At 32.7% G+C, this 26,647-nt stretch overlaps 1 protein-coding gene and 1 non-coding gene across 4 annotated transcripts; one reads left to right on the forward strand and one right to left on the reverse strand.

Annotated features, from left to right (window-relative positions):
• The first annotated feature begins 938 nt into the window (after positions 1-938).
• Positions 939-21,601, forward strand: LOC106057598 (uncharacterized). Of its 3 annotated transcripts, none has more exons than XM_013214847.2 (4): positions 939-1,029; positions 16,156-16,295; positions 17,253-17,598; positions 17,931-21,601. In XM_013214847.2, the coding sequence occupies exons 2-4, from the start codon at positions 16,279-16,281 to the stop codon at positions 18,306-18,308; spliced, it is 741 nt and encodes a 246-aa protein (XP_013070301.1). In that variant the 5' UTR covers positions 939-1,029; positions 16,156-16,278; the 3' UTR covers positions 18,309-21,601. The 3 variants fall into 3 exon arrangements, with proteins under 3 accessions (XP_013070301.1, XP_013070300.1, XP_055888035.1); XM_013214846.2 differs by lacking the exon at positions 939-1,029 and adding an exon at positions 5,412-5,795; XM_056032060.1 differs by lacking the exon at positions 939-1,029 and adding an exon at positions 5,428-5,492.
• LOC129927042 (U6 spliceosomal RNA) lies at positions 4,969-5,074 on the reverse strand. The gene has a single exon (XR_008778756.1). It is a non-coding gene; the product is annotated as a U6 spliceosomal RNA (small nuclear RNA).
• Positions 21,602-26,647: the final 5,046 nt, after the last annotated feature.

Here is a 26,647-nt window from a genome sequence, read left to right on the forward strand (position 1 = left end):
CCCTACTCCTTTCCCAACTGCTCCAGACTAGTGATAGGATCATTGTGCATTGAGAAAACTAAAAGTATGAAATTGCACTAAACAAATTAAATTGGTAAAAATATAAAATATTTCTAATCACACAGGTTTATTATTGCTAGTCTAGACCTATTACAAATTTAATTACATTACCGATTTTAACTAATTGATACAATGACACATAATGTAAGCTTTGTTTTTAAAAAGAAGTATTTGTTTAAATTTTTCTTTTTTTAAAGTTAGATTTAAATATGATGATTTTTTTTTTTTTGGCAATTAAACTATGTTCAAACCCAAACTGTTACACCTTGTTAACTTGAATACATTGTTGCAAAAGCAAATCATTTCTCTCTATTTTAGTTTAATAAGCTGGTTGGCTTAAAAGGAAATCTTACTTTTTAAAATTTGATTTAAAAGCAATGTTAAATTCATAAATATATAGACTTATCTTATCGTCCTACGCATCAGGCATTTAATCATGCATATTAGCCAATTACTTATATTCTGCTAAGTCACTGGTTTTCCTGGCTAGCTCAGGCAACCCATTCCATGCTCTAATAGCACTAGGGAAGAAGGAGCATTTGTACAAATTTGTCCCAGCATATTGAAGATCTGTCTTTTTTTAATAAAAGAAGCCTTAATGGGTCACTCTTTTCTATTTGTCAAATATCCTTGCATTAAAAGCAGGAAATTTGCACTGCTGTTACATTTTCTATGGCATCCTTCAGCTGCTTTCACAGCAGACGTCTGTAATATGTATACAACTATACCACTTTTAACCTACTGGCTTAATGATTACGTAGACTATTGTAACTTTGGTCACATATTGGTGTGTTGTTTACACGCCATTCAACTCTACAAAGGAACAATTGTTTTGGTTTAGGTTGCCTACACAGATCTAGATTTAAGTTATTGATAGCAACACATGGGCAGTGTCACAACATTGTGCTAGGACATAGCTTGTATTAGAGGTCTCAGCTTTTTGTGCGAGCTATATATGGCTTAATTAAGGTATGTCGTATCTTTTGCATATATTGTTAATAATTGAACTAATATAAAGTTAGGCATGTATGCTTGTAGTAAAGAAATACATTAAGTAGGTTTATAAGCGGGTATTTGATGTCAATCAATAAAAACCAGGCTATACACACGATATGTGCCTATAGCTCGACCGGCTGCTAGATTAAATTTGTTTAGGCCTAAGTGCTTTGTGTTAAAGAACGTATATAATACTAGACATACGTCACTTTGCTCGTACTATATGTTAGCAGGCTGTCTGTGGCTGATTCCCATTCTATTAAGGGCTATAATATGAGCACTACAAGCTAGATTACATGGTTGATTTTCACACTACACGTAGACACTGTGCGGAGGAAAAAGCTCCCGTCGCCTCCGAGGAACGACCACCAGGGGAATCAGGTTAAGACTCCATTGGGCTACCACAATTTAAGTAACGAGCGCACATGCAAGTGGTGAGGATGAAAGAAAGGCTTGCTAACCCTGTCCCATTCGTTGCACCGTTCCCCAGCGGAATCCATACGCGTGATGATGGTCCTCCCACGGTTTTACTTCGGTTCATTATATGAATAAGGAGAGTTTCCCCGTGTGCTCAGTCTCCGGCCTTCGCATAGAAGGAGGAACCTTTAACGTTGGCTCAAGGAGCCGTGTCTCGGGTGAGAATAAATGATCACTTTGTTGTTGGGGGCCTCCTGACAGGGAGGTCGTGACGAGCCAACTTCCCATCCTGGCCACGGTATTAAATCCTTTCACGGATCAAACTGTAATCATAAATGGCCCCGAAATAACAGTTAATTCAGGTGTAGGCCTACATCAAGAAACAGTGTTAGGCTAACTACTGTTTCAAATTTACTGGTCCATAGATATAAATAACCGACCTAATTACATAAGTTAAGGAACAAATGTTAAACTTCGTGACTCTAAACCCTTCAAACACATAATTCAGTTACTGACATTTTACAAAGAGAATTAGAATAATTACAGAAATAGAAATCAAATTGTAATTTTTCTTTCCACCCAGAAAAATGTCTGTTATCACAAAGCTTAAATATAGCCTATTAACTTACTCTGTCTGTCTGGTAAAAAGTTCGTACACGTTATCTTATCTTATCTTATGTAATACAGACGTTACTTCAAAAAAGAAGATGATTACGTCCTACGCGTCATGCATTTAGTCATGCATATTAACCAATGACCTAAATTCTCGGACTAAGTTGAAATTTTGCACAATTATTTTTTGTACCCATACTATGTTTGTACCTAAAAAAAACAAGAATCAATAATTAAAAAAAGGTAGGTAATTAACTATTGCTAATTAATTATATTATTTTGTTTGGTATCAAACATAGGAAAGTAAATACTTGACTGACGTGGTGGTATACGTTGAATTAGCTCCCTTATACTTTGTGTTGAGAATTAGGTCGTTTGAAACTAACAATAGAAACTATAAAAACCTTCTATTTTCATAAGCACTTCGCTGGCCCGTTGTTAGTGAGGAGGCCTAATATGAGCCTCTAGTTCGAATTTACTTATGTTTCACCGACCACCTTTCAGCTCACTAAAAAGCATAAGGCATACTGTCTTGCGTTAAGGGAGGATTAGGCCTAAAAGCATTTCGATATTGAATTGATAAGTCGAAGAAAAGTCAGAGATTGTAGGTAGGACTAACTTTTTTTTTTGTCTTTTCAATTCAAGTCAAAAGTCTATGTTAGCAAGCATTACTATGCGCAGGGTGCATACAATGGACATATTCTTTTTACAAGAGGAAATTAAATTCAAATTAGTCTTACTCAGCACTAATTGTACTTGTTAAACAGCACAATTCTTCACCATCAAGAATGTGTGTAGACTTCAGACAAATCAATAAAATAACTCAGTTTGATTCTTATCCTATGCCGAATCCAGAAGAACTCATGACACCATTTGCAGATGCAATACTTCCCAAAATGTTATCTCTCAAGAGAATATTACCAAATTACAATGAAAGAAGAATGTAATAAACCATATACAGCTTTTACTACTGCATTTGGACTTTTTCAATATAGCCTAACTATCTGCCATTAGTAGTGCTTTCAACAGAGAATTTATCGACGGCCAGGGCAAAGAAAAGGTCTTGCAGAATCATACATGGATGATTTATGAATCTTCCACAAATTTGTGAAGAACACTTAGGCCTACAAGGACTAAAAGAAATGTTGCACAAATTTGTGAAGAACACTTAGGCCTACCATAGACTATATATAGTCTATGGGCCTACAAGGACTAAAAAGAAATCTTTCACGAATTTAGAAAACATGGCTTCACTATCAAACCTAGCAAAATGAAATTAGCCATGCAATAAGGGACCTTTTTAGGCTGCAAAGTTAACTACACCTATACAATCATTAAAAAAGAATATTGGACATTCAAGTGCATAAGACAAAGAAACAAGTCAGAAGTTTTTAAGACCATGTATTATTGTAACTTTTACCGATGCTTCTTACCCAACTACACGTGAATCAACATCGACATTGACAAACCTAAATGAAACTAGGTACCATATTCAAAAGAACTGAAAGAAACTATAGACAGAATTAAAGAAACTATAGACATAATTTTAAAAAATCTAAACTATGGAAAGAATTAAAGAAACTAAACTATAGACAGAATTAAAGAAACTAAACTATGGACAGAATTAAAGACACTCTTTCATAAGAGTCTATTCTCAAGTTATCAGACAAGAACAACAAAATAATAAAAACAAGATTAACGGATACCATGGCAGTTTGTGAAGCCTTAAAAGTCATTGACTCTCAACTCGGCGAGGGACATTTGAGGGCAACACAGATTGTTGTGGTCACTGACTCAAAATCTGTACTACAGGCTTTGCAAAGCCCCGGACCATGGCCCCCCAATATCAACACTGTCATCATGGCTTCACATAACATTAAACAACGCTATGGCACCCCTGTAATAATGCAGTGGGTACCGAGTCACATAGGTGTGACTGGCAACACAATTGCAGACTCTTTGGCCCATTAGGGAGGGCAAATTCCACCCACTGAACAGGCTGTAAGCTTTCATCAAGCCCTGGCTATAATTCAAAGAACAGAAATGGAAAAGTGGTTTGAGTGCTGGGACAAGTCCCAAAAAGCCCGTGGAGTCTGGGAGCGCATGAGGCGCCCTGACCGCACTTCCCCGTGGTGGAGGCTGTCCAGGCCTGAGCAAGCTATTATAGCACAGTGCAGGACAGGCCATTGTCCTGTTGGCTCATATTTCTCGCGGCTATGGCCAAATTTTGATTCACGGTGCCCCCGCTGCGGGGAAGAAGAGGAAACCGTGCCTCATATTCTGTTTGACTGCCCCAGACTTGTTGATCTCCGTCTCGACAGGTCTGGGAAACCCAAAATTCTCGACCTGTATGGCGACATTAATGCACTACGCAAGACAGCAGGGTTTCTGTCCAGGGCTTTTGCAAGAGCGGATTTGAGCCTCTCAATTTTAAGCCATCACTCAAATGGAGTTTGATGATGATGATGATGATTTCCGACTAAAGTAATTTGAAAGTAGATATATGTAAAAACACAAATGAAATAATAATTTAAACAAAACTAAATTCCCTAAAAATACATTTCTTTTCTAACGTCTTTTGCCTGTCTCCCCATCTTTAACTTTCGACCCAGTATTTATAAATTACCTTGAGGTTTCACCTGAAACTCTTCAGCCTACACAACCAAACTTGATAAAAATCGTTATTATTCATAAGAAAATTTGTCTTACAATTTGTGCATTACACCAAACAAAACATTATAACTACTTTCCTATGGTTACATCAAGGAAATATACTAAATAAACATGCACATACACTCCATAACTCCTATCAGAGGCTCTTGGTGGCAACGGAGTTCGTTTAGTGCGTGGCACTAAGGGTTCTGAAAAATGGTTATACAATAAAAAAATATGGAACGCTTCACGAATTTGCGTGTCATCCTTGCGCAGGGGCCATGCTAATCTTCTCTGTATCGTTCCAATTTTAGTATATGTACTGCGTTAACAGTACATCAAATAGTAGTGAAATATTTCTTTATATAGCGTTTTAAAAACTGCTGCAAAACGTAGAGTTTAACTTAAATACATATATATTGTCAAAATATGTTATTAAAAATACTCATTTATATAATATTACATTTTTGTTATTGCTAGTATAAAATTAGGTTAAGATACTTTTTTTGTAAAAATAATAACAATTATAATACATATATAATATATCACCATAAAGTTGTACTAAACAGAATAAAACTCTTTAAAACAAAACCCATTTTGGGATGTTGCTTCCCTTATGACGAAGGTTACATTTTAATCAGTTAATTCCCTTTATTAAAAAATTTTCACCGGATCTGCGGTCAAAATTTATCAACATCTACTGACCTAGTCTGGTCTATGACTCTATCTAGACTAGACTAGACTAGACTATCTAGGTCTAGATTTAGATTATAAGAGACTAGAATCACTAGACTCTAGATCTATATAGATTGCACTAGCTCTACGACTACATATACACTTATACAGATATAGTGTACATAGATTCTAGTAATAAATCTAGAATCTAGATTTAGAATTTAGATCTAGTCTAGTAACATTTTTGAAGTTCAGAAGTACCTCCCTCAGAATTGTAATATTAAATATATATTGTATTATCACTAATATCACAAGTACTCTAGTCTAGACTCTAGTCTAGAGAAGAGACACTCAGACAGTAGAGCTCAGTTACACTCAGTAGAGTAAGTAGAGATAGATCTATGACTCTAACTTACTTATTCATACTCTATGCCGAGTATGCCCTATGCTCAGTATCAGTATGCTGCATAGAAATCAAATGATAGATTTGATATTCTAAGATATCTAATCTAGATTCTAGAAATCTAAATTATACTAAATAGATCTACAATTTTATTCTACATCATAATTCTTGATCTAGATCTCTAGCTAGGTCTGAAAGTCTAGATTCTAGGTCTAGAGTCTAGATCTATAATATTGCATTCAGCATTCTCAGCCCCAGGAGACAAAGACATATTACTGAATTTGAACCAAGTAGACAACATAGAAGATATAGTAGTACAAGAAAATGGAATTCAAAAACTATTAGCCAACACCAAACCAAATAAAGCTTCTGGACCTGATGGTATTCCAGCTAGATTACTCAAAGAACTAAGTAATGAGCTAGCCCCAGTGTTCAAAATACTCTTTCAGGCTTCACTTAACCAGGGCAGAGTACCAAAGGACTGGAAAGAAGCTAATGTCACCCCCCTATTTAAAAAAGGAGAAAAATCTGACCCAGGAAACTACAGACCAGTATCACTTACCAGCATCACATGTAAAATCCTAGAACACATAATATGTAGCAACATCATAAACCACTTAGACAAACATAATGTCCTCACACCATACCAACATGGCTTTAGGAAATATAGATCATGTGAAACACAACTAATAGGACTAATTGATGATTTTTCAAAAGGTTTAGATAATAGTGAACAAATAGATGCTATCTTACTAGATTTTTCTAAGGCTTTTGACAAAGTTCACCACCATAGTTTGCTTAAAAAATTAAAATATTTCAGCATTAATGGTCCACTGCATCAGTGGATTAAAGACTTTCTGATAGGGAGAGAACAAACTGTAATAATAAATGGCTCTAAATCAACACCGATAACAGTAAACTCAGGTGTACCTCAAGGAACAGTCTTGGGTCCACTACTATTTTTAATTTACATAAATGATTTACCAAATTGCATTACTTCAGGAACAAAAGTCAGATTATTTGCAGACGATTGCATAATATATAGAACAATAAAAACAACACAAGACACAGATATTTTACAAAGAGAATTAGATGAATTACAGAAATGGGAATCAAATTGGAGCATGTCTTTCCACCCAGAAAAATGTCAGTTGTTAAGAGTAACAAAAAAACTAAAACAAATCAATTCCACTTATCTTATTCATGGCAAACCAGTAACACAGACTAAAAACGCAAAATACCTAGGTGTTATAATAAATGAAAAACTGTCATGGAATCCACATATTGATGAAACTACAAAAAAATCAAACAAAGCATTAGGATTTATTAAAAGAAATTTCTATAAATCAAATAAGAAAATAAAACTAAAATGTTATTTAACCTTGGTTAGGCCAATAATAGAATATGCATCCACTGTTTGGGACCCCTCAACTCAAGAAAACATTAAGAAACTAGAACAGACACAAAATAGAGCAGTGCGATTCATAACAAACGAATATTCACATTTGACTAGAGTAACACCTTTAGTAAAATCACTAAATTTAGAAAGCCTTCAGGACAGAAGGCTCAAAAGTAAAGTAGCAATAATACATAAAACACTGAACCATAATCTTCAAATACAAAAACAAAATTTAATAAAATACTCTGAAAGACACAAAGATAAAGGCACATTCCTCGTCCCATATGCTAGGACAAATTTGTACAAATACTCCTTCTTCCCTAGTGCTATTAGAGCATGGAATGGGTTGCCTGAGCTAGCCAGGAAAACCAGTGACTTGGCAGAATTTAAGTCATTGGTTAATATGCATGACTAAATGCATGATGCGTAGGACGTAATCATCTTCTTTTTTGAAGTAACGTCTGTATTATATAAGATAAGATAAGGTACACCTGATTTCTCTAGGTGTCTGTGGGCTGCATAAAACACTCTGGCGGGCTGCATGTGGCCTGCGGGCCGTAATTTGCCCACCCCTGATCTAGATGATACTAGATTCTAGATTTCTAGTATAGGCCCTAATTATTAGGTATAGAGTTGAGGTACTCATTGCAGGTAGATCTAAAATCTTATTCTCAGTCTAGCTTCTTTTTTTAAACTGCATAGAATGATAGATAGTCTATGTAATATTCTAATAATTATTCTAATACATCTAGAATAGAGCTAGAGCTATAATCTATATAGTGAATATAATATACTATATATTATACTCCTCTTATAAACTTATATATAGTATATATATAGAGTCTAGATCTATAATTTATAATATATAGACTATATATTACTATATAGACTATATATATATATATATACACTTTTTTTTTTACTATCTATGTAACTATATTATTTATTTATATGCTGTATTAGATTTATAGACCCACAACTTTTTAGAACTAGATCTATGACTATGACTATGTATATTTATATAATATTACATTACTATGGTTACCATAGTATGGTTAGTATATTATATTATATAAAAATAATTAAATATTGATATATAAACTTAAAATTAAAGTCATAGATTTATAGAATCCTAGTAAATATTATATTAAGATTCTAGGTCTAGATCTATAGTAGTTTAAGCTATTCGGACACCTATAGGCCAAAATTTCAAAGTTTGACTTTGACAGCGCATTATTTGACAAAAGTTCGACATAGAAAAGAAAATAAATTATCAAAATTTTGTTTATTTTAAGGAGAATAAGGAGGACTACTTGTATTTGTACCCCTAACCAATATTTGTTATTATATTTGAGGTCAAAGAAGCCATGTGTTTTCATTTAATTCAGACAAATTTGACCCACATTATTTGATTCCCGACACCATAATTTATTTCAGACAGTCTCTATATTTAGGCATCAATAAACTCAGATTTTAATTCTATATTAACATTAACTAAATTTTAAGATCCCCAAGCATAGCCCCTCACATGAAATCATTAAGATGTTTTCAAATTATGCATAAATACGAACACAAAAAAATAAAAATATGAACACACTTATTCTACCAAAATTGGGTCACTGGGATAGTGACTTCTGCACAGACTTTTAGACTTATTTTATATTTGCATGATTAGATGTGTGTTGAATGTTTGTGTTTTTTGTTTATTAATTTAATATATTTCTAATACAGATAATCTTTTGTAGTATAGTACAGGTTAGGATGGCCATGCTTGCCTAAATAGCTGAATCCTCTATATTCTCTCTATATATAAATCTAGATCTATCTAGAAGTTCTAGATCGAGGCATTTAACTTCATTCAATGTATCAAGCTCACTCCAAACATTTTCCCATTTATTCTCTATAAAAAATACAACTACAAAAAAAAAATATATATAATATAGTATGATCATTAACATTGAAGTCCAAAACAGGCTGTTTGAAATAAATTTTGGTAAGAAAATCATAATTTAATTCAAACACCCTATTAATTTTTTTTTTGTATGGAATCAAACAACTTGGCTTATGAATTAAATAAAGCAGCTCCAAAAACAGAATAAATATTGCCGGGCTCATTAGCATAGACTTAGCCAACCAAAAAATATAGTCGTAACCCTAGGAAGAGGTAAAGTCATCTGGGTAATAGGAAAAAACAACAACCTGTCTTACACATTTTTGAAATTCGTTTTTCTTACATAAAAAGACAACTAGATATAGATCTAGATCTAAATGGAAGGAGATAGGGTCAGAATCATTGAAAAATGGACAAGCACATTATTATTGATTAAACAGCACACTAGTTAGTAGTTTCATATAATAATTTATATCAAAATTTAATGACCACAAAACAGCGAGTGTCCGAATTCATGTAATGTCCGGAATAAATCAACTACTCTAGATCTAGAATGTAGATTAGTAAAGACTACTCTGTCTACACTCAAGACTACAGTATTGAATCTAGACTAGATGTAGAACTCTAGGTCTAGATTGACTAGGCCTAGATATTATTCATTCATTGTTTTTTTTATTTAATTATTAACTATCTTAGTATCTAGATTCCAGATTATTCTGGATCTAAATTTAATTAGATATCTATAATCTAATTAGATTATTAAGTAGAGTATATAAAATATATTATTATATATTTATATATTATAATATATTATATATAATTTAATAATAATATAATTATATATATATATATATCTAATTAATCTAATATACTTATTACTTATATTTTATATAGTCTAGTTATAGTAATAAAAATAATAAAATATAGTCAATATCTTCTTATCTTATCTTATCTTATATAATACAGACGTTACTTCAAAAAAGAAGATGATTACGTCCTACGCGTCATGCATTTAGTCATGCATATTAACCAATGACTTAAATTCTGCCAAGTCACTGGTTTTCCTGGCTAGCTCAGGCAACCCATTCCATGCTCTAATAGCACTAGGGAAGAAGGAGTATTTGTACAAATTTGTCCTAGCATATGGGACGAGGAATGTGCCTTTATCTTTGTGTCTTTCAGAGTATTTTATTAAATTTTGTTTTTGTATTTGAAGATTATGGTTCAGTGTTTTATGTATTATTGCTACTTTACTTTTGAGCCTTCTGTCCTGAAGGCTTTCTAAATTTAGTGATTTTACTAAAGGTGTTACTCTAGTCAAATGTGAATATTCGTTTGTTATGAATCGCACTGCTCTATTTTGTGTCTGTTCTAGTTTCTTAATGTTTTCTTGAGTTGAGGGGTCCCAAACAGTGGATGCATATTCTATTATTGGCCTAACCAAGGTTAAATAACATTTTAGTTTTATTTTCTTATTTGATTTATAGAAATTTCTTTTAATAAATCCTAATGCTTTGTTTGATTTTTTTGTAGTTTCATCAATATGTGGATTCCATGACAGTTTTTCATTTATTATAACACCTAGGTATTTTGCGTTTTTAGTCTGTGTTACTGGTTTGCCATGAATAAGATAAGTGGAATTGATTTGTTTTAGTTTTTTTGTTACTCTTAACAACTGACATTTTTCTGGGTGGAAAGACATGCTCCAATTTGATTCCCATTTCTGTAATTCATCTAATTCTCTTTGTAAAATATCTGTGTCTTGTGTTGTTTTTATTGTTCTATATATTATGCAATCGTCTGCAAATAATCTGACTTTTGTTCCTGAAGTAATGCAATTTGGTAAATCATTTATGTAAATTAAAAATAGTAGTGGACCCAAGACTGTTCCTTGAGGTACACCTGAGTTTACTGTTATCGGTGTTGATTTAGAGCCATTTATTATTACAGTTTGTTCTCTCCCTATCAGAAAGTCTTTAATCCACTGATGCAGTGGACCATTAATGCTGAAATATTTTAATTTTTTAAGCAAACTATGGTGGTGAACTTTGTCAAAAGCCTTAGAAAAATCTAGTAAGATAGCATCTATTTGTTCACTATTATCTAAACCTTTTGAAAAATCATCAATTAGTCCTATTAGTTGTGTTTCACATGATCTATATTTCCTAAAGCCATGTTGGTATGGTGTGAGGACATTATGTTTGTCTAAGTGGTTTATGATGTTGCTACATATTATGTGTTCTAGGATTTTACATGTGATGCTGGTAAGTGATACTGGTCTGTAGTTTCCTGGGTCAGATTTTTCTCCTTTTTTAAATAGGGGGGTGACATTAGCTTCTTTCCAGTCCTTTGGTACTCTGCCCTGGTTAAGTGAAGCCTGAAAGAGTATTTTGAACACTGGGGCTAGCTCATTACTTAGTTCTTTGAGTAATCTAGCTGGAATACCATCAGGTCCAGAAGCTTTATTTGGTTTGGTGTTGGCTAATAGTTTTTGAATTCCATTTTCTTGTACTACTATATCTTCTATGTTGTCTACTTGGTTCAAATTCAGTAATATGTCTTTGTCTCCTGGGGCTGAGAATGCTGATGCAAAGTATTTGTTTAGAATGTTTGCTTTAGTTTCATTATCATTATGTATTATGTTATGTTCATCTTTTAATGGCGCTACGCCTGTTGTTTCCATTTTCTTAGACTTAATGTATGACCATAGGTTTTTGTTGTTATCTTTAGATATTACATTGTTTATGTATTCACTCTGCAGCTGTCTGCTTACTTTTTGGGTTAAGTGTTTAATTTTTATATACTTTTTGTAAACTCTTTCTGCATTAGTTTCTTTAAATTTTCTATATAGGTTTTCCTTCTGTTTACAAAGCTTCTTTAGTCTATTATTAAACCAGCATTTATTTATTTTGTTTGATGTGTATTTAGTTGGTATATGATTTTCTATAATGCTTTTAAGATGGTTTTTAATGAAATTCCAGAGGTCATCGACTGGTTGGTTAATGTCTTTTTCTAATAAGAATGTTTGTTGAAAGTTTAATGCAGCTTGGTGTAGTTGTGTTAGGTTACATTTATTCCAGAGTAAGATTTTTCTTTTGGGTTTTGTATTGGCTACTGCTTTTATCTGACTGTGTATTTTTATGATCTCATGGTCTGATAGACCAGGGATAATATCATAATCAACTACTAATCCAGGTCTGTTGGTTAAGAAGAGATCTAATGTGTTGTTTAATCTAGTTGGCTTTTTAATGATTTGATCTAAACTTAGGTTGTGTAAAGTTTCTATGAAAAGCTCATTTATGTCCTTAAGGTTTTGGTGTTTATCTATGGTTAGTGTTTTCCAATTTATATCAGGTAGGTTGAAATCACCCATAATCCAAAAAACTGCATTTTTATTTGTCTCTTTAAGTGTAGTAATCTGATTACATAGTTCCTGCATGTATTCTAAACTAGAATTTGGTGGTCTGTAAATGCTGCCTATTATTAGGGATGTTGAGGTGGTATTAATTTTACAAAATGTTGATTCTATATTTTTTGAGTTAGGTAAGGTAATTTCTTCTGCTATAAGAGTGTTTTTTATTGCTAAAAGAACTCCTCCATGATTATCAGCCCTATCTTTTCTAAAAATTTCATAATTACTATTGAAAATTTCTGCATTATAAATTTCAGGATGTAGCCAAGTTTCTGTGCCTGCAATTATGTCTGGTTTCTCAAATTCTAATAAAATTTCTAAGTCTGCTGTTTTGTTCCTAATGCTTTGAAAATTTATTACTAAGGTTTTAAGGTATTTTGGTGTTACTTCTTTAGTAGGTTTGTTTAGTGAGGCTGTTGTATTAATTTTAGTAGATTTAGGTTTAACAGGAGTGGATCTGGCTAGTGGTTGGTGAGTTTGGTTTGGGATGGTGTTTAGGATATTGTATGGGTTAGAAGTGTCTGCATCAAAGGAATCAAACAGTCCTGATGTAAACTGAGGTAACCCACACGGTACACAGTGCCATGATGCATCTTTGTTGCCTAAGGCATAATACACAGGTGTATTCATATGGAGACATGATGCATGGTACCATTCATCGCAGGTGTCACATTGAATGGCTTTCTGTTTCATGGTGCATACTTTTTTGCAGATGTTGCATCTATCTTTAGATCTAGGCCCTGGATTTGACTCTACATCCCCTGCTATTAATATTAACAGTGATAGGTATTTATTTCTGCTGTGTCTGATTGAGAACTTCCATTTGTGATGGGTAATCTTCTTTAGTGTTATGGATGTGTATGTTAGGTTATTTTTTAAGTTGCTTTGATCTAAAGTGTGATGATTGATTATGACTGTTGTTTCCTTTTTAAGTTTAGTGTTGACTAAGGTAGATCTGGTTCTGTGTTCAGCTAGTGTGTATTTAGTAATTATTAGGATAAATAGCCAGAGCAATTTCATGATGACTGTTGTTGATTTAGTTTTTAAAGGGGGTCTACTCTAAATCTAGTTTAAGGTTTACAATGCCTAATTTATGACTAAATCTAAATTGAAAGCTAATTTACAATGACAATTAAATCAAATGAAATGGTTTATTAAATTCAAAATATGGACTATGGACCTAGTCTAGATGACCTAGACTAGAATGACTAGATCTAGAATTCTAGGTCTAGATCTAATTCTAGATCAATGTATTTACGTGTATAATTAGCTATATAGAATATTACTATTAGTTATTATTAGTAGTATTAGTAGATGATTAGTAGATCTAAAGCCTTAATTAAAGTCTAAGTCTAACACTACTAGACTGACTAGATCTAAAATAATTATAATAATAATAAATATAGACTAGATCTAGTCCTAAGCTAAGAGTTGTTAATTTGAATTAATTAGTGGAAAAAATGCTGAATTAAGTTAAATATATAATTTAAAGATATTAGTTTATTAGTTAAATAGCTTTTTTAATGAATTTGGTTTGATTTTAATACAACAAAACGAAAAATTTAACTCATCTCTTATACCTACAGTATAAACTTATAAAAATACAAATATATTTAAAAATAATTCAAATATCTATATTAATTATTAAAACTGTCTCATTATAAAATGTTTCAAGTAAACGAAGACTATTCTTTTAGGCTAAACAATGGGTTGTTTTCACATGTATGTGCATGTTAAATCTTTTCAAACAAAGCTTTCCCATTTCTCCAGGCAAGCAATTGAAAACATTTTCCTTTGCTGAAATATGAAACTGTTTCAAGTGAAATGGTTGAAAAGTACTAGACTTATTTGGAGTCCTTAATCGTGGACTTTATAAAGCAAATTTTAAGACGTCAAGCACCAGTTTTTAATACCATCAGCTGACCATTTAGTGCAGAAGCTGATTCAGCTGCAGAGAACGTAACTCAAAGCAAATTATGACTTGGAGACGTTCCAGTCAGTGCTTCCCCAGGAGCTTTATGGATGCCAGAAGCTGTATTTACACTCTTTAAAAAAAACGTTGCTGCTAAACGTTAACATTATTTGGGTACACATACACATACATATGTCAACAAATTGGCATTGTTTTTGTGGAAACTAAAAAAAAAATGTAATCGAATTGCGATGATAACTGACTGTAATTTGACAACAGTTACTAGGATAACAACTAATTATCTAGTTCCACAGTTCCGGAACATTATGCACGAGTTTAAACAGTTCAATAATTCACTTTAAGTACAATAATACTTTTGTGGGGAAATCTTGTGATGTAAAAAGACAATAGCAATTTTTAAAAATAGTAAAATTGGTTTCAAAAATTGCTAATTCTTGTTGTAATCCCTCAATTGGGTGCGTGACAAAATAAAAAGTGAATGTATAATATGGTATAAATATGAATTAAAAGACACTATACAAAGCTAGGGTATTTTTGTAAGTTGCAAGTACGTGTATATATATATATATATCAATATGCGGCCCCATTCCCCCCCCCCCCCCCCCCCCCCCCCCAAAAAAAAAATTATGCGGCCCTCGATACAAAAAGGTTGCCAACCCCTGTGATCTGTAGTTCTATTGTCAACTATAGTGACAGTCTATAAGATCTAGTTCAAAACTAACTCACTACTCAGTAAACACTACAGTAACAATGACTGAGTCACTAATGAGTAGACAACAGTCTATAAAACTATATATATAGATCTAGTCTAGTATAGTAGTATACTGATAATTACATAACAGTTTTTAATGATACTGTATTATACCATCTATAAGATAAGATATTATGGACATACAGTGGCAAGTCTGCACAACAAACAATGATGTCCTTGCAAACGCCGGATAGACATTTGAGACCAAAAGAAATCCGCTGCCGATGACAGACATAAACGCGAAAAGAAAATCTAAATTGACCACCGGGGGACAATGGTTATACCTGCACTGGATGTGGCAAATTAGAATGTTGGTTGCAGCTGGGGCTGCATAGCCACTGGAAATGCTGCATTCCTTTTATTCATTTTTAAACTTGAAGACAGCCTTTTTATTATTATTATTGTACCACTACTTAGACAACTGTACTACTGATAAAGAACAGTAATACTCACTTGGGGCCGTATAATAAGGGAGGGCAGGTGTGGCTGCAGCCTATGGGGACTCCACAAGAAAGGGCCCCCCACAATAGAGAAAATATCCATATTTTGATAGGTTAGCAACTTAAAATTTTTTTGTAATAACATTTTTTTTTCCAATTTTACTAAAACAATCCTTTAAATCTTACAGTTAGCAACACTGTCATGGTTAAAAATTGTATGCTTATACTGTGCTCATATTCTCATAATATACTCAGGATATACTACATTGCATAAACCCTAAAAATTTACTAATATATATGCATTTTAAAATTAATTTACAAGTACTCTCTTTTATATATACATTTAGTAATACTAGTAAACTGTGAACACAGGAAAAATGCTTGGCGCCGGATTTTATAATTCACTCTGAAACAGCACATAGAAAATATAAATTAAACATTTTTCACTAATATTGACAGTAGGTTTATTTTTAAATAGAATTCTAAATAACATATATCTTTTTTTTTTAAACAGATACTCTGCAAAGAAAACACATGTATATAACAAAGATCAAAGAGCCATTACAATGTGAACTACATTGATCTAATATCCTAAACTATTTTTGTGTGTGAATATTTTGCTTCATTTGCATAAAGAATGTCAGTACTAAATAGGTATTGATTTTTGTACTTTGTGCTTATTGATTAAAGACTTTGGCTTCAACTCTCTAAGAGAGACTTGAAATATAAAGCTAAATTCAGTTTTATTTATTGATTTTGAGCTTTCTTGCAAAAGCATGTAATAGATAGTAAAATATAATATAGGAAATAATTAGGTAATTGAACATGACATTGGATTTGGGATTTTCACCCCCTGAGTCCGTCCAACTCTAATTGATACCTGACTCTAGTTGGGGAAAGTCAAGGCGGTTGGTCGTTTCCTGGCCACATGACACCTTACTTGTTAACTGTTGGCCAAAGAAACAGATGACCTTAACATCATCTGCCCAATAGATCGTAAGGTCTGAAAGTGAAACTTTACTTTATATGACATGGTAATTGGAAATAGTTGATCATTGCAATATTACCTGACCTGGCATGACTTATGGAAGATATAACATTGCCTGCTACATGATAAAAAAAAAAGAAGTTTAATTACTATTGTTACTACTGTCATCATCAATAATCATAGTATGCATCCCTGCCTTAAACTAATTATAATGTTTCAATCTTTGTTGCACTAGGGATCAGGCCTGTTTCAGCAAGTTTACCCTGGTACATGTCCTGATAAAATTAGGAGGGATACCATTGTTGATACACAGTCTTTGGGTTGTAACTCCAGACAGCTAGTTCAACTAAATTGTTGTAGATGTATTCATTTCTTAATGTGGAAGCTGAATCAAACTTGAACAAATTTCTTTTTAAACAAAAATGATCATAACAGCATATACATTATTCATTTACACAGCTTACAAGAATATAGATGTATGTAAAAACACACCTTTCTGAAACTACTTGCTTAGTTCACTAACATTATAAAGCAGGAAAATGCACTACAGCCCAATACATATTGGAAAACAATTTTATTTTGTTACAGTTTCTATGTTCACATAGATGTTGACTTTGTTTCAGAATGATAACATTGATCAGTTGTGGACATAAGAAGATTGTCGCTGTATTAAGAGCATTTGCATATTATGTTCCATGGAAAGCAGTTTATATTGTATTTATTTTTTTCATTTTGACTCTCTATCTGATGTTTATTGTCATCAATGACCGCTTCATGCATCACATTCCATGGTATGAGCGCTCTGCACCTTGCCAAACTCCTAAATCCACATTGGACCTCATGGTCAATCTGACATTTACAGTCTCTGACGTACTCACCAAGTATGGGGTTAACTATGTGATGTGTTATGGCACCTTGTGGGGAGCTCTACGGTATGGAACCATTTTACCCTGGGATAATAATGTGGATGTAAGTTCATTCATCTAGTTAAATCCTCAAAATAGATTTAAGTGATGATGCACAGTAAGATTTTTTAGGTTTGTAGAATTTAAAAATATAAGTTTTCAAAGATTAAAAAATAATTCCCCCCTTTTTTTTAAATAATTAATCCTTGTAAAGAGGATGATTATATAATGTTGATATACATTTTTTTTTCTTTCAAATTTTGATTTATTATGTATTGCTAAATGATTTTGTCTTGCTAGTGTAGAAACTAGGAGACATAGGCCATAATAGAGTAATCTTCTTTAATGCACTGCTTTGAAATATTATATGATACATTTCATACTTTTGTTTTGCAGTTTTGTGCTTTGACATCTGAAATACATAAAATAGACCTACTAACACTAAGAAAGCATTTAGAGCCAGAAGGTGTCACTGTTGTTCGGAACTATCGTCGTGGGACATACACTATAACCAAGGGACCAGCTGAGGTGGTCATTAATGTTTTCTATGTGACACCATTTGGTGAGGTTCTACAGGATGGCTTTGAGAACAGGTTTCTTTGGTTCTTTCAGGACAGCCCACTGTCATTTCCTCAGAGGCTTATGGCTATTCCATTTAAAACCATGCCCTTTCACAATCGCCCCTTGCCTGTTCCTCATGATGATTTAGAGATGTTAAAATACTTGTACAAAGATGACTGGTGGATTGAGAAGAAACCCCCAGATTGTAAATGAAAAAAACTAAGTACTGTATAGATTAATCTGTGGTGCTCGCAACTGATTATGTAACACAATCATATGACAACAAAGTTGAAGATTAAAAACATTTTTTTTTACTTGTAACTAGCATATATACAAAATTGTTGACAAGTTTTCCTATGCAGTGTATTAAATTGACTTGGTTCATGGTTGGAATCGTACATGGATATACTGTGATTTTTCTCCACAATTTTTATTGAGGATTTCAATGTGCTACTATAAACATAAATCATTTTCTTTTGAAATTTATATGCTCTAACATTTATAGTGGTTTTATGATTTTTTAATATCTTTTGTTTTCTTATATAGCTTTGGTTTATTGAGGGCATACAGCATAATAACTCCCCTCCCCCCCAAAAGAGCAATCTACAATCTTCCATCTAAGAACAGGACACACAGATCTTTAAATTATCACCTTAACAAATAAATCCCACTCACCCACCCCTCTTTAGACACTGCACCCAACCTTATGAAAATGTGATTTGAATGTCCCATTTTAATTCACCTTTGGTGGACCCTACTACCATTATACACCAACATAACCAACAATCTGTATGGCAGTGCTGGACAACTGAAAAACACAGCAACTGCTTTTCTATGGGACAGACTGCAAAAAATCCTACAGCTCAGCAGTAAAAAGCTGGCTAGAAAAAGAAGAAGGCATAATAACACTAGTAAATGTCAACTCATTTTTAGATGTTGTTTTGACAGGGTTAATATTTCTTTTATGTTGCTTGCAATACTTAGCAACATATGATATTATGTTCAGGTTTAAGAGACATTCCAATAATTTTTGGGCATGAAAATTTTGATTGTGGGCATGTTTGAACATGTATATTTTAATTTGATAATAAAATAGTTAAGATTCTAGTTGTCTTAGGTATTTCTTTCATTCACATCTGTAATTGATACCACAATACTTGATGAATTTTCTTTATAAAGAGATTTTAGGCAAGATGTCAAAAGCTATCATTAATAAAAATCAACTTTAGTATACAAAAAGCTGCATGGATTAGGGAAGAAACAAACTAGATCATGGTGTACTTTATTTAAAACTGACATTTATTCAACCTTGAAACACTATTGGTATCGTTGAATATTTGGCAGTTTATATATTTTTGGTGATTATTGTTCAAAATTTTTAAAACGAATTGCAATAATATTAAAATTATTTTTTTTTGCTATTTTAAATGTGTGAAATGTAAAGCTGTTTGTATATGGACTTTTAAAAACGGTATAAAAACATTTTGCTGTGATTTACTTGTAAAGTGATTGGCTTTTGTTCAGTGTATCTCAAATTGGGATGCCAGTGAATTGTTAGGGTGCTGGTCACATGACATTGGTCATGGAAATAAATGAACTGCCACATCTTAAAAAGAATTTTTACTTTGTTTAAAAAAAAAGGAAAGAATATGATTGGAGAGAGCTAATATAATTGATTACACTTTTCTTGTTGTTTGATTAAAATATTATTATTCTAGCATTTTGAGAGCATCAGATATATAATTTGGCTTATTGTCTAGGAACAAAATGTTTTCTCATGCATCACTATTATGCTTTGAAAGACTTTGCTAGTGAATCTTAACATTGTTTTGAAAGTGAGGCTTGCTTTAGTTCATAGAGTAGATAGAAGTCATAGGCATGTAGTGAATGGTTTGACATAACTATAGATAATTATATCAGTTTTAACTCAGACTTACTTGTGATTTGAGTTAAGTTTCAATGTCAACTGCAACTGTTTGAAATGTACATGAAGATGTAATACAATTGAAAGACATCTAATGTGAATTCCATATTTAATAATTGAACTATACCTGAAAAGAATTTGTGCTAATGAAGTAGCAATGCATTATCAACATGGATATTGTACTTTTGAACTTGCTATTTTGGCAATCCTCTTTGCTCATCTTGCCAATGTTATATAACTTAAAAGTGCAAGATTGTCATGAAGTATTTATACATCTTACATTGTGTCATTCTTGATTTCAAGTTTTTTTGTCCTGCAAACACCAAGGCCCAACTGCTGTGAAAATGTTCATGCTACTTCAAGCAGTTGGTCAATAAACAGTTGCTATTGCAGCCCATTTTCTCCCATGACTATCTGGCAAGCTAAGTTGGCATACACTGGCCACTAAGAACATCAATTGAAAGAACTAATCTTACTCTTAACTGAAGCAGAGAGGGGTGGGTTAGTACTTATTTATGAGTATGGGTGTTTGTTTAATAATAAAATAGGAACAAAGATTCAGTCCACTTCAAGTATGAGATCCATTAAGACTTTTGAATTCTGTTAAAACTTGTAAATGTAATAAATATATAAATTACACTCTCTAACAAATGACAATACATGGTGTTTATATGACTGGATTAAATGAAAAGGATTCATAAATAACTTACCCCCAGTGTTTACTGTAATACATCTAATACTTTTGGAATACAATAATACTAATATCAATATTTCTATTGCTTCATGTTCTCAGACAAATAATAATGATTAGTCATCTTGTTTCTGTCCATAAACCAGTGGTTTCTATGAAATGATTTCTATTTTTATAACTAACTGTAATTTTATTTGTTACTTTTTTTAAGTTTCATATTTTGTATTTATTATTATTATTATTCTATTTTAAAAAAAAGGAGGGAGGTATATTTAAAATGTCATTTTAAAAAAGCAAATAAATGCAGTTTACTATCTTTTTATAAAAAATCTGTATAAAATCAGTCAAGTTGGTCTGTGACCAATGACAGGAGAGTATTTTTTAAATAGCTTTCATTGTAGAAATGGTTGTTCAGATCATTGGTAAACCCAATATAATTGTAAGTCCCCTAGTCCTGTCTGCACACTGGTTTAGCTTTTATTTGTATTTATTTTAAATGTTGATAATATTAATATTTATTGATTATTTCTAAGTTACAGAAATCTTGTAAAGCAAGAGAAATATAATAAGCAAAAAGAAAACAAAATGTAATAAATGTTAATGATTGATGATTTCGTCACATATTAGTACTGACATTTTGAACCTGTTAAGTCTTTCATATTTTAAAAAAAAATCTAAAGTTGGGTGATCTAGATCTAGAAAATATCATGCAGTATTAGCATTGGTTAAATCAATGGTTTCTTTTTTTTTCTTTTACAAAGCTTATATCAACTCACTTTGTGTGGTAAAAAGTTTGTGCATGTTATTTCTCTGATAACTATCTGTGTTCAAGCTGAAATTTTGCACAATTATCTCTTCTACCTGACAACACAAGAATAAAAAAAAACCCAACCAATTAGCTAATTAACTATTGGTAATAAATTATTTTGTTTGCTATCTCAAACAAGGGAAAGAAATTAAACTTGACTGAGTTGGTGGTATAAGCTGAATCAGTCCCCTTTATAGGTCGCCTCTTTAAAGTAAGTTTGAAAAAAAAACAACAATAGATAACTATACAATCTTCTATTTTTATACACACCCCACTAGCAAAGTGGTTAGAATGTTGACTTGAGGAGGCTTGAGCCATGAGTTAAAATTCAAGTTGTTCCCGCACCCCATTTTTTTTTAATAAATGCTTTTAAAAAATGATTACCGTACTGTAAAATTCACTCAGATCTCCCTTTATTTCTCTTTTCTCCCCCCCCCCCCCCCCCCCCAATTTTCACAACTGGTCCAGATAAGTGATAGGATCATAGCGTATCAAGAAGGCTAAAAGCATGAAATAGCGCTAAACAAAGACAATTGTTAAGAATAGCTCTAATGGCACAGATTTAGTGTTGTTGGTCCAGATCTACTACAAACTTATTGACATGACTGATCCAAACTAATTGATACAACTACACTTCATATAAGCTTTTTTTTAAATGTTTTTTTAAAATGTTTTTCTTGTTTGTTAAATGCATTCCAACAATTTTAATTAAAAAAAAAAAAAACGGTTTTGAACATTTTTCAGATAGAATATTTGACTTTATATTCTAATTACAACTAAAGCAGATCCTTTCTTTACAATTATTTTAATAGCTAAGCATCAACAGTGCTGACTTTCAGGCAGTGAGTAATTTCCTTACAATTTGGGCTGTCATCACTTAGTCAGAATGCAAATAGTATTTGTTTCTTTAATGTTTAATGTTAATCTAGCTGTTGTTGTTTTTTCTTCATAATTTTGGATTTTATTGCCATACTGAAAATTTTGGTTGAATTTGGCATATAGGGCTTTAAAAAGGTTGAAATAAAATACCTTTCCTGTGTATATAGTTTGCAGTGAAATCATGACATTATTTAATAAATTGCATTGTCAATAACTGTTTTGCTATATGTCTCTAATTTTAATGTCTACATCAGTGTAAACAAAAAATATCACCATTCAACTCTAATTGAGTGAGGGCCTGTTAAAAATCCTACATACTAATGCTACAATACCTTGAGAATCTGAACAATCTCCTGCTAAACATTTCTGTAGTGTTTCATATTGCCAGGTTATGTTATAAAACCATGATCATATAAATCCAATTGTTTTATTTATTTTTTCATGTTCTATATAAATTCTCATTATTTGAAGAGCTTTTTAACAAATTTGCATTTTTATTGTAGATTGCTTGGAACTATTATATCTCTCAACTGAAATACATCACAGGCTTAAAAAACCTGGAATGTTTCTTTGATATGAAGTCATCCTTTAGTGTTAACTCATTTTTTTTTTTAATGAAAATCGTTTTATGATCAAATCTTTCATTTATTAATCTAATGCTCTAAAGTATCTTGAAGAGAAGATTTAAATGGAAGGGGATCAAACAAATGTTTTTCATTAAGAGTCCAAAGAAATTTGGTTTGGTATTTCCAATAGTTTACTAACTCTAATTTCAATGTTCCTGTAAGCTACACTCCTGCCTAAACTAATCTTTGGGTCATTCAATAATGACAGAAGTTTACTGTAGTTGGTAATGTAAGCATCTCTAAAGTCTGTGTGAACTTAACTACTCTGAGATTACTTCTTGACTACTTAGTCATTTGTATGACTGAAAACACCTGCACTCTATCAAGTGGTGAAATATTAACATGCATATTGATCTAGGTACTTACAAATGAACAATCATAGTAAAAAAAAAAAGGCCATGTTAAAATGTTGAAAACCAAAAAGTGAAGGTGGCTTTGTCATTGTAATTAATAGTAATTAGAAGTCCATATATTTGGTACGTTATAAATATGGAGTTGTCTAATGTACTTCTAAGTCTAGACTGTTTATATGCATGTACAACTGTGTGGTTTTGATATTTGTATTTTACTCTAGCTGCCTTAGTGTACTACCAAAGTTATTTTGTTGAGAGAGTGTGAAGTTTATTTTTTTTTAGTTTGCACTATTTGGATTGGCCTCATGCTGTCTAATGTTGATATTTGGGAACAAAATAAATATTAAAAAAAAAAAAAGATATGCTTAAGAAATAATTGTTTTATTTGGATGTCTGTGAATGTCATGAAGAACAGCTGTAGAGTAGCAGTAGAGTAGCAGCTGGTTGTTAGTAGCCAATTATATTAGCTAGGAGAAAGAAATTAAAGGGTTAAATCCTAAACCTTTTAAATTTAGGGTAATTTAGCTATTGCTTTTGTATAGTCTGTCTGACGATCTGTCACATCTAGATCTCAATAACTAAAATTGCTACTGAAATTCTAATTTTGTCATCACCTTCATCAAGATCGAAATAGAGACAAACCCCCTAGCCATTGGCTTTTCAAATGAAGCATGCACAAGAGTCTTAGGTCCACTACTAATTTTTTAATTTACATAAATGATTTACCAAGTTGCATTAGTTCAGGAACAAAAGTCAGATTATTTGCAGGCGATTGCATAATATATAGAACAATAAAAACAACACAAGATACAAAAGTTTTACAAAGAAAATTAAATGAATTACAGAAATGGGAATCAAATTGGAGGAAAATGTCAGTTATTAAGAGTAACAAAAAAAAAAACTAAAACAAATTAACTCCACTTATTATATTTATGGTAAACCAGTAACACAGACTAAATACCTAGGTGTTACAATAAATGAAACACTGTCATAGAATCTCCATATTGCTGAAAATGTTATTTAATCTTGATTAGGCCAATAATAGAATATGCATCCTCTGTTTGGGACCCCACAACTCAAGAAAACATTAAGAAACTGGAACAGAGCAGTGAGATTCATAACAAACGAATATTCACATTTGACTAGTAACACCTTTTTAAAATCACTAAATTTAGAAAGCCTTCAAGATAGAAGACTCAAAAGTAAAGTAGCAATTATACATAAAACACTGAACCATAATCTTCAAATACAAAATTTAATAAAATACTAAGAAAGACACAAAGATGAAGGCATATTCTTCGTTCCATATGCTAGGACAAATTTGTACAAATACTCCTTCTTCCCTAGTGCTATTAGAGCATGGAATGGGTTGCCTGAGCTAGCCAGGAAAACATGTGACTTAGCAGAATTTAGGTCATTGGTTAACATGCATGACGCGTAGGACGTAATCATCTTTTTTTTAAAGTAACGTCTGTATTATATAAGATAACTGTATAGGATAAAACTGACATAAAAAACCTGGAGAACGCTTAAGTGCTTATGTTTATGTGGAATTTGGGTTGGTATTTGTGATTTTGTTTGTATTGATACTGTAATCTGTTTGGTCGTGACCCGTCTGGGTATGTGTTATTGTGTGTTACCTCTCTGTCGAGTTTGATTGGAATAGAGCATTGTTTATAAAGTAACAAGTTGATTCAGTATATTCATTGCAATAGACCGTATTAAATTGACAAGTTTTTGTGTCCTATAGTAGACTTGATGCTGATCTCAGTTCGAGCGATGCTTCAGTTACATGGAAATATTGGATTTCTTGGTTTGACCATGGAACTATAGTTTGACAGATTCGCAAAGAAGGTACGGGCTGGGGCTAGTAACAGTTTAATTTTCTGTGCAACTTTGTGTCGTCCTCTTTATCAGTAATTTTTCTAACTGTTCTAAATCTATTCTTGAGAATTTATTTCTAAATTTAAGGCCCTTTATGAAACTTTGGTCAGACATTCGCTTGCAATGTGCAAGCATGAAGTCTGGATCAATTTGTACATTGATTGAGTGATGGTCCGAGATTTTCAGTTACGAGCTGTTAGTGCTGACAAAAATGAAAATAGGACGCTATACGTGATGTCTTTGTTAGCGGTATGCGTTCGAGTGTAATTCTACAAAGGCTACTTGAGGAAAGATCCCTCTATGTGAAAACGCCATAAATATAGCCAAGATACTCGCTATGGCCCAAAAAGAGTTCATTTAGTGCTGCTTCTCAATAGGCAGAATCATCGTTTTCATCATCGGCAATCTCGACATGGTGGACAATCGCATCTTTTGCAGAGGTAGTCGGCGTCTTCTAGGGACATGCCCGGCGAAATACTGCGTGTCATTTCTGAGGAATAAAGGGACATTTTTCAAAGGTATGCAGGTATAGTAGCACACCAAAAGCCAAAAGTCTTGTAGCCATGAGACTAAAAGACAATCTTGTACAAACGTAGATGCGCTGAGAACCAAGGGAGCAAGCTTACTCAGTGGCACGTTCGAAGCACATTTCTATGGCGTCATCGAAACTGTCAAGCATCCCAAGAAGCTGCAATCAATTCAAGTTAGTAGGTGAATTTTGCACTTATGTGCTTGGGCTCGATTTTCTCGCATTACACAAACAATTGATCATTTCATTCAACGGTTGTCCGCCATTTTACGTTTGCTCGCTTAATTCTGTTAAAGTAGAGACACCTCTACTGTTTGCAAATGTATCCACTGACTGCAGAACTATTGCTACAAAATCTCACCGTCACTTCTCCAAAGATATAGGGCTTCTATTTATCAAAGCTGAGTTGATAACTTGATATAGGGCTTCTATTTATCAAAGCTGAGTTGAGAACTTGATACAAAAAAAAAACAAAAAAACTGTATCATTGTACCAAGTCGTCCTGACCACTAATGAACAGCAGAAAACGGGAATGATCGTTGATTAGAGCCAAACTATCAAAATGTTGAACTATCTAGCTAGACATTAACCCTTTATCAATTGTGGATGAAAGAATGGTGACACTTTCAAGGTATGAAATCTTTAGTACTTTGGACCTGCCTGGTCGTGCGGTTTACGCGCTGGACTGTGGTTAGGACTTATCGATGGTCCCGGTTTCTAACTTTGCCGCTCACATCCCCCGTAGTCCTGCGGGAGGTTTGGACTAGGATGTAAATTATCTTCAACTCTGAAGGAACATCCTAAACATGTCAAACATTTTCAAAGAAAAGTTTCACGAGTGACGAGCTCGAACCAGAG

Source organism: Biomphalaria glabrata, chromosome 6 (assembly GCF_947242115.1).
Source record: "Biomphalaria glabrata chromosome 6, xgBioGlab47.1, whole genome shotgun sequence".
Taxonomy (NCBI): Eukaryota; Metazoa; Mollusca; class Gastropoda; family Planorbidae; genus Biomphalaria; species Biomphalaria glabrata.

What these genes read in the sequence shown, in the direction of transcription:
- LOC106057598 (XM_013214847.2), top strand. An exon ending in CCTGGGATAATAATGTGGAT is followed by an intron (nt 17,599 to 17,930) that starts GTAAGTTCATTC and finishes TTTGTTTTGCAG; the next exon opens with TTTTGTGCTTTGACATCTGA.